The sequence below is a fragment of the Pteropus vampyrus genome, unplaced genomic scaffold (assembly GCF_000151845.1).
Source record: "Pteropus vampyrus isolate Shadow unplaced genomic scaffold, Pvam_2.0 Scaffold197, whole genome shotgun sequence".
In the NCBI taxonomy this organism is placed as follows: Eukaryota; Metazoa; Chordata; class Mammalia; order Chiroptera; family Pteropodidae; genus Pteropus; species Pteropus vampyrus.
The window spans coordinates 2,248,265-2,258,273 of NW_011888978.1; the positions used below are offsets into that span (position 1 = coordinate 2,248,265).

Below are 10,009 nucleotides of genomic sequence, written 5' to 3' on the forward strand. Positions count from 1 at the left end.
AAAAACTTCCCACAAAAAAAAGTCCAGGACCAGATGGCTTTACTGGTGATTCTACCAAACAATCAAAGAATTAACACCAATCCTCAAACTCTTTAAAAAAACAGAAGAGGAAGAAACACTGCATAATTCATTCTATGATGCCAGCATTACCCTGAGACCAAAGCCAGAGAAAGACACCAAAAGAATATTACAGACCAATAACCCTTATGAATACAGATATAAAAATTCTTAGCAAAATACTAGCAAACTGAATCCTGCAACATATAAAAACATATTCTCATTATGACCAATTGGGATTTATCCCAAGAATACAAGGTGGTTTAATATATGAAAACCAATCAATGTAATATACCATATAAATAAAATAAAGGACAAAACTCACACTATCATCACGATCAGCACAGAAAAAGCATTTGATAAAATTCAAAACTCTTTCATGATAAAAACACTCAACATGCTACTAATAAAAGGGAACTTTTTCAGCTTGATAAAGGGCATCTCTGAAAGCCCCACAACTAACATCTACTCAATAGTGAAAGACTGAAAGCTTCTTCCCCAAGATCAGGAACAAGACATGGAAGTCTGCTTGCACCACATTCTATTCAACATTCCACTAGCAGAGATTTGGGACAGATGCAATAAGCAAGAAAATAAAATAAAAGACATTTAGATTGGAAAGGAAGAAGTAAAACTACTTTTATTTACAGGTGACATGACCTTCCATATAGAAAGTTCTAAGGCCTCCACTAAAAAAATTATTAGAGCTAGCAAATGAGTTCAGCAAGGTTGCAAGGATAAAACATCGATGTATAAAAATCAATCATATTTCTACAGAAATTAAATAAATGGAGATACATTCCCTGTTCACGGATTAGAAGACTTAAGATGATACTACTTTGCTTCCAAGAACACATGGAATGTACATCTGTATTTAGAGCAATTCTCCTGGGAGACAACTCAACTGAGGACCAAGTGAACAGCTTCCACATAACAACTGTGTGTGTGTGTGCACACATGTGTGTGTGTGTGTGTGTGTGTGAGAGAGAGAGAGAGAGAGAGAGTAAGTAAAGGAGGAGGAGGAGGAGGAGGAGAAGAAAGAAGAGGAGGAGGAGGAGGAGGAAGGGAGAGTGGGAGGGAAAGAGGGGGAGGAGAGGGAGAGAGAGAGGCGCCCTACGCGGAGAAGGTGGGGGAGAAAACCAGTGGGCTCCATTGTTTCCCAGGCACTTGTACAGCAGGCAGCAGCTCCACCTAGGTTCTCTGGCTGATCTGCAGGGCTGCTGCAAGCATTCCCAGCCACTCCACCAGAGCTAGCTCCAACAGGAGGAGTAGGGCACCACAGTGTGCACACACTAGGCCCCTCCACCTGGAGACTGACCCAGTGGGCACAGCAGGATGCTGCTGCATGTGCCCAGTGGGTTGCATGCACACACGGGGCTCTCCCACCGGAGACTAGCAAACCACTGTGGTACCTGCACGCAGGACCGCCCCATCTGAAGAAAGTGCAGAACAAGTAGGATGCTGAGATGTGCACACTCAGAGCAGCCTGGACCCAGCTCAGAAGAGCAGGAAGCATAGACACACCAGGCTGCCCACTCCAGAACCCACTTCTGGCCAGGTGGCACACAAACGTCTGCCCTGACTACAACCAACCTCCCCAAAGCATCTAGCACACGGCATCTAGCACACAGTCTACATAGAGGCCACTTTTGCAATATTGGAGGAGAGAGCTATTTTATCGAATTGATAGGAATGAACACAGAAAATTAAACAAAATGGGGAGACAGAATATTCTCCAAATGAAGGAATGAGAAAACGTCTTGGCAAAAAATTCTAACAAAATGAAGATAAGTAATATGCCTGATAAAAAATTCAAAGAAACAGCCATAAGGATGATCAACAAATTTGAGAGTGGAAAAGAGGACTAAGACAGCACTTCAACAAAGATAAAAATGTAATACAGAACCAATTCGATGAGAATACAACAACTGAAGATGAAGACTATAATAACTGAAATGAAGAACACGTGAGAAGGCATTAGAAGGGGCAGAAAGTATATTTGAAGAAATAACAGCTGAAAACTTTCCTAATCTGGGGCAAGAAACAGACAACCAGGTCCAGGAAGCACAGAGAGTGCCAAACAAGATGAACTCAAAAACACTCACACTAAGACATATTCTAATTAAAATGGCAAAGTTAAGGATAAAGAGACAATCTTGAAGGCACCAAGAAGGAAACAAGTCAAATATAAGGGAAACCCCATAAGGCTATCAGCTGATTTCTCAGCAGCAACTCTGTAGGCCAGAAGGGAGTGGCAGGAAATATGAAAAGTGCTAAAAGAAAGGAACTTACAGCCTAAAACATTATACCCAGCAAGGTTGTTCAGAACTGACAGAGTGAGTTTCCCGGACGGGCAAAAACTAAAGGAGTTCATCACCACTAAACTGGCTTTAGTGGTTTAGAAGTGTTAATGGGTCTTCTTTATGCAGAAAAGGCCAGAACCAGAAATAAGAAGATATAAGAAAAAAAAAAAAATCTCACTGGTAAAGGCAAACATATAACAGACACTGTGAATCAACCACTTAAAAAGCTAATATGAAGGTTAAAAGACAAAAGTAGCACAATTAACTATAACTAGAATAGTCAGGGAATACATAAAACAAAAAGATATAAAACACGATATCAAAAACATAAAGAGTGGAAGGGGGAATACAAATGTAGTACTTTAAAATGAATTTGAACTTAAATGCCTATCAGCTTAAAACAGACCATATACATATATGTGTACACACACACACACACACACACATTCCATATATGGATATATGGAACCTCATGGTAACCACAAACCAAAAGCCTATAAATATACACAAAAAATAAAGAGAAAGGAATCTAAACAAAACACTAAAGAAAACCTGTAAATCAAAAGGAATTAAAAGAAGGAAAAAATAGAGAACAAAAACAGCTAAAAAACAATTAACAAAATGGCAGTAAGCACATACCTATCAATAATTACTTTAAATGTGAATGGACTAAATTCTCCAATCAAAAGACATAGGGTGGCTGAATGGATAAAAAAACAAAACTCCTCCATATGCTTCCTAAAGACTCACTTTAGATCAAAAGACATACCGAAAGTGAAGGAACGAAAAAAGATATTCCATGCAAATAGAAATCAAAAGAAAGCTGAGGTAGCAATATGCATATCAGACAAAATAGACTTCAAAACAAAGAATGTAAAGAGACAAAAAAGGACAAAAGGGTCAACACAAGAAGAGGTAATAATAATTGTAAATATCTACATACTCAACATAGATGCAAATATTAATGGACATAAAGGCAGAAATTAACAGTAATACAATAATAGTTGGGGACTTTAATGTTCCACTTACCTCAATGGAAAGATCATCTGACAGAAAATTAGTAAGGAAATACTGGCTTTAAATGGCACATCTGACCAGACTGACTTAATAGACATTTATCAAACATTTCATCCCCAAACTGCAGATTACACATTTTTCTAAAGTGCACATGGAATGTTTTCCAGAGGAGACCACATACTAAGTCACAAAACAAGCCTCAAATTTAATAAGACTGAAATTATATCTAGTATATTTTCTGACCACAATGGCATGAAACTATAAATCAACTACAGGGAGAAAACTGGAAAAGACACAAATGTGTGGAGATTAAACAACATACCACCAAACAATGAATGAATGAATGAATGAGGAAATCAAACAGGAAATCAAAAACTTCAAGACAAATGAAAATGAAAACAACTTTCCAAAATTTATGGGATGTGGCAAGAGCAGTTTTAAGAGGAAAGTTCATAGCTATACAGGCCAACCTTAACAGAAAAAAATCCCAAATAAACCAACTTAACTTTATACCTAAAGAAACTAGAAAAAGAAGAACAAAATCCAAAGTAGAAGGAAACAATAACAATCAGAACAGAAAAAAACAAAATTGACAGACTTCTAGCAAGACTCATCAAGAAAAAAAAGAGAACATGCTCAAATAAATAAAATTAGAAAGAGGAGAGATTACAACACCAGAGAAATACAAAGGACCATTAAAGTATACTAGAAACAATTATATGCCAAGAAATTTGACAGCCTAGAAGAAATGGATAAATTTCTAAAAACATATGACCTAAGGGTAAACCAGGAAGAAACAGAAAATCTGAACAGGCTGATTACTAGCAATAAAATTAAAGCAGTAATCAAAAAACTCTCAACGAACAAAAGCCCAAGTTTCACAGGTGAATTCTACCAGACATTTAAAGAAGAATTAATGCCTATTCTTCTCAAACTACTCTAAAAAACGGAAGAGGAAGGAATGCTTCCAAACTTATTGTATGAGAATAGCATTACTGATACCAATACCAGACCAAAAATGGAATTACAAGCCAATATCTCTGATGAACATAGATGTAAAAATTTTCAACAAAATACTAGCAAACCAAATTCAACTATACATTGAAAAGATCATACACATGATCAAGTTGGATTTATATCAGGGATATAAGGATAGTTCAATATTCAGAACACAATTAATGTGATACATCATATCAACAAAACCAAGGATAAAAATCATGATTATCTCAGTGGATGCAGAAAAAGCATTTGACAAAATTCAACATTCATTTGATAAAAACTCCTAACGAAGTGGGTATAGAAGGGACTTACCTCAAAATGATAAATGCCATATATGATAATCCCACAGCTAACATCATACTCAATGGTGGAAAGATGAAAGCTTTTCCTCTAATATCAGGAACAAGACAAGGAAGCCTACTCTCACCACTATTATTCAATATAGTATTGGAAGTCCTAGCCATAGCAATAAGACAAGAAAACAAAATAAAAGGCATATGCACTAAGATGAAAGAAATAAAACGGTCACTATTTGCAGATGACAAAATATATATAGACAACCTTAAAGAATCCACCAAAAAATAAATGAATTCAGCAGAGTAGCAGAATACAAAATTAATATATAGATATGTCACATTGTTATACACTAATAATGATCAGAAGGAGAAATTAAGAAAATAATCTCATTTACAGGTGCATTTAAAAGAATAAAATACCTAGAAATAAATTTAATGATGGAGGTGAAAGACCTGTACTCTGAAAACTATAAGATGCTGAAGAAAGAAATTGAAGAGGACACAAATAAATGGAAGGATATACTGTGCTCATGGATTAGAAGAATTAATATTGTTAAAATGACCACCCTACCCAAAGCAATCTAAAAGGTTCAATACAATCCCTATCAAAATAGCAATAGCATTCTTCCCAGAACTAAAGCAATAATCCTAAAATTTATATGGAATCACAGAAGACCAAATAGTTAAAGCAATCTTGACAAAAAAAAACAAAAAACAAAAAAACAAAACAAAACACAAAAAACAAAATGGAGGTATCAGGCTCCTTGATTTGAAACTATACAAAGCTATAATAATCAAAACAATCTGGTCCTGGCACGAAAACAAATAAATCAATGGAACAGAATAGGGAGCCCAGAAACAAACCCTTAGTGAAATGGTCAATTAATCCATAACAAAAGAGGCAAAAAAATACCATAAAAAATGACAGTTTCTCTAACAAGTGTTGGAAAAACTGGACACATACAAAAAAATATAAAACTGGACCTCTCTCTTAACATTATATACAAAAATAAACTCAAAATGGATTAAAGACTTAAATGTAATTAATAAAATCATAAAAACTCCTAGAAGAAAATATATGGTCAACTATTTGACAACAATATTAGAATTATCTTTATAGATATGACCCCTTAAGCAAGGGAAACAAAAGCAGACATAAACGAATGGGACTTCCATCAAACTAAAAAGCTTCTACACAGTGAAGGAAACCATCAAAGAAACAAAAAGACAACCTACTGAATGGGAGAATACATTCACCAATGATATATACCAGAAGGGGTTAATATCCAAAATATGTAAGGAATTCATACAACTTAACACCAAACCATCTGAGTAAAAAATGGGCAGGGAACCTGAACAGACATTTCTCTGAAGAGGACATATATCTAGATGGCCAACATACATACAAAAAGTCCAGTATCAGCAATCAGGGAAATGCAAATTAAAACCACAGTGAGGTATCACCTCACACCTGTCAGAATGGTCATCATCAATAAATCAACAAACAAGTGTTGGTGAGGATGTGGAGAAAAGGGAACCTTTATACACTGCTGATGAGAATGTAAAATTGTATAGCTGCTTTGGAAAACAACTGGGCAATTTTTCAATAATTTAAACTTAGAGTTACCATATGACCCACCAAGTCCACATCTAGAAATGTACTGAGAGAACTGAAAATATATGTTCACACAAAAACTTATACACAATGTTTATAGCAGCATTATTTACAATAGCCAAAAAGTAGAAACAACCCAATATCCATCAGTGGCTGAACAGATGAACAAAACGTGGTATAGCTATACCACGGAATATTATTTGGCCAAGAAAAAAAAAAAGAATGAAGTACTGATACATGCAACACATGGATGAACCTTGAAAACATTACTGGCACAAAAGGCCACATACTGTATGACTCTATTTATATAAAATGTCTAGAATAGTTAAATCCATAGAGACAGAGTAGATTAGTGGTTTTTGGGCTGGCAGGGGGAGGGCAGGGGAGAGAGGTTACCATTCATGGGTACAGGGCTTCTTTTCTGGGGTGATGAAGATGCTCTGGAGTTAGTTTTGATAGTTACATGACCTTGTAAATATACTAAAAACCACTGAAATAGCTCACCCTTTAAAAAGGTAAATTTTACGGTATGTGAATTATATCTCGATTAAAAAAACAAGGAAAAAAAATCTTCAACCCATTACCAATGGATATGTTCTCGTCCTGAGATATACTGAGGTGGAAGGCTGAGAATTCACTGCTCAAAACGTTTTACACATACTGGTAATCCTTCAAGCATATGATTCAATATGACAAAATATTTCAATATTTTCTTCGTCAGTAAAGCAAAAGTATTTGATTTATACATGCAAAATCGCTCTATTCCAACTTTTTAGAATTTGCTGTTTTAAAGAGAATGCTATACAAACTAGGTTAAAAAAAGTCAGATATAATTTATTACTAATCAGTGTGTATTTTGGAAAATTTTCTTACATTCGTCCCTTCATTCCATAAATATTTATTGAGCACTTACTGTGTGCAAAGCACTCTACTAGGTACGGGGGACACAGTGGCAAGTGACACAGTTTAATGTCCCTGCTGCTGCTGTGGAAGCAGATCAACCACAAACAAAGGAGCAAGAAATTCTCAGAGAATAAATGGTGACCTTGAAGAAAACAAAATGGAGTAACATGTGCCTGAGGGGGCACTGCCACACAGATGTCCATACGCTTGGGTCCTATTTGGTCAGAGTAGGAGCCAAGGAGAAATACAAACAGAAACAGCATCACTGTCCCTCCCGTGAGGAGTCATGAACACGCTCTGTCTCTGAAACATGGAATTTGGGTATATGATCTTCAAATCAGCTTTCCAAACATGGGCGGGTGAATAACATTCAATAGCACAGTCTTTTTATTTTATTATTTATTTATTTTAATACAAAGCTTTGGCATTAGCAATTTTATGAAAAAATAAAATGTACTAAAAATAAATGCTTGTGTGGCATGATTGGTAAATGATGCACAAAAATAGGTTCTTTTTCCCTTCAAGGCAATCAGTCAGAAAGCAGTTTTTTTCTTCTTCAAAACCATTCTATCCTATGAAACAAAAGGAAAAAAAGACAGAGGTCAAGAATTAGTGAAAGGGTAGTTGTCGATGTTTTAAAATAACAGAGAAAGTGACCTTAATTGAAGGGTGGCCTGGGGTCTGTTCCCAACTATTTCCCAGCCCCATCTGGTAAAGCCAGTAGCCACGAGAGTTTTCCTGAATCCAGAGCTTCAGGTCTGTGGTCGTGTGGTACATCGTTTTAGGTGTGTGTCAGTGCTCTCAGAAGAAGTGTGGGAAAAAGTACGGGCTAACAGCATCTTGTTTAAAAATGCAGGGACAATCACACAATTTACAACTTTTCCTGGTTTGAACACAGGCTTTAAATGCAGAGTGTCCTGAAATCTGCAGCTGTTTACTTTAAAAGGTGCTTTCCCCTTTATACCTCGAACGAGAATGTCATTATTTATTGTGAAATCAGATCTGAAGAGTCCAGACTTCCAGGCACGTAAGGCTCTCTGAGGGGGAATTCCCTAGACTGCGTTGGTATGTGTGTGTGTGTGTGTGTGTGTCCATCTGTCCATAGATCAGGTACCTGATGGTGCCTCAAGCCTTTCCTCAAGCCTTTCCATGGTTCCTGCACTGCCCTCAGGTTAATGCCGCCCGCTCCGCAGCTTAGAGCTGTGGGACCACCCTTCCTGAATCCTCGTACAGTCTGGTTCATTTCTATGGTCCCAATTGTGTCTTTGGTTCTGCTCTCTCTCCTCTCTGCTGAGTTCCAGGTCCATACTTCAAACCACTTCATCTTCGTTATCATACAATTCTCCAGCATTTCCTGATTTCATCTTCCCCTATCACACAGACTTCCTCCTTCAATTTTGTATTTATACCTAACTTACCCACCTGCCTCCAGCCTCTATCATGCCACAGCAACTTCTACCATGCCACCAGGAATCATCTTTTTGCTGAAAAGCCTTAGTCTTTACTCACAAGGATAAAGTCCACACTCCATAGTTTGCCTACACCGCCACCATCACCTACAGCAGACACATCGAACCACACAACTCCCTAACCCAACTCTGCTTTCCCTCAGTCTGTGCCTTCCTTATGCCTGGCCTTGTTCCAGAGTACACTCCGTCCAGGAAGTTTTTTTGACTCCCCCAGGGAAAAGTGGCCAGTGCCCCGGGGCTGTGATGCTGAGCCAGTGCTCACTGCACACAGGCACTCCCTTGCTCTTCTGTCTCTGTCAGTGCAGGGTGCATGTGGCCCTTGTCCCTGGAGAGAAGGAAAAGGCCACTCCTAGCACCTGCACGCCATGCCCACGCTTTAGTATTTACGGTCGTCCTATTTAAGATAACACACTGTCTTCATGATATTTCCCCAGAAAAGCTGGATATCAGACATAAGGGCTTTTAATGGGCTAATAAAAAAAATTTTCAACTTACTTTATTTTGCTGTCTTTGTAAAAAATTAAACAACTAAAGCAGCCATAACATTAAAGGCACTTCTGAGAATTAAAAGAAATGACCACTGTCAAAGACAGCAGAGTCTAATCAAAGGTCCCACTGCCTTTAATCCTCTTTTTGTCATCACGTTTTCAGAAAACCACATTTGTCTTTTGAACCACAATTTGGAGCACGGCTCTCTAGAGTGGTCAGGGACAAGCGTGTCAAGGAAAGAGGTGGAACCAGAAACCCTGGTCCTGAGTGCCATGCCCTTCTTCCTATGGCATTTCTTGGGGGTCACCAGTCCACCGGGGCCTTGGGTTACTCTTCTGTGTATCTTTCTCAGGCTCAGAGTGGCTAAAAGGAGATGTAAATAAACAAGGGAAAAAGAGTTCATGAGTAAACTGGGGCAAGTCCAAATCTTTGCTGGTATTGCTACAAAAAAAGGCTATCTCAGGAAAATACACAGAGCTGTGAGTAAATACACATAAATGTGAATAAAAGGTATTAAGTTGAGAACTAAAAATTCAAAGTTTAGATTGGTGTTTCTCCAATCACAAGCTGTAACCTGTTATTGGATTGTAAAATCAATGCAGGAGCTCACAGCTATCTTTAACAGTACAACAACGAAGTACAGAGAACAGACCAGAGAATACTGCACGTGTAAGGAAAATGTTTGTCAAACTTCCGTTCCAATTATACACATGGGAGCACTGGGTCACAATGTAAAATGTACTTCTTACAGTGAGAAATGGTAAAAAAATAAAAAGTTTTAAAAACACTGCTTTTGATACTTAAAGTTCTAAAGGAAGTGGCCAGCAGAGAACACAGCCCCCGTCCTTTGGCTCTGATCTC

At 37.6% G+C, this 10,009-nt stretch overlaps 1 protein-coding gene across 1 annotated transcript in view; it reads right to left on the reverse strand.

Moving 5' to 3' along the window:
* Positions 1 to 7,574: 7,574 nt before the first annotated feature.
* Positions 7,575 to 10,009, reverse strand: part of RNF130 (ring finger protein 130) — a 95,429-nt gene continuing 92,994 nt past the window's right edge. Inside the window, exon 9 of the mRNA XM_011371982.1 lies at positions 7,575 to 7,762. Within this exon, the coding sequence (XP_011370284.1) occupies positions 7,747 to 7,762 (16 nt within the window). The 3' untranslated portion in view covers positions 7,575 to 7,746. The remainder of the gene's footprint in view (positions 7,763 to 10,009) is intronic.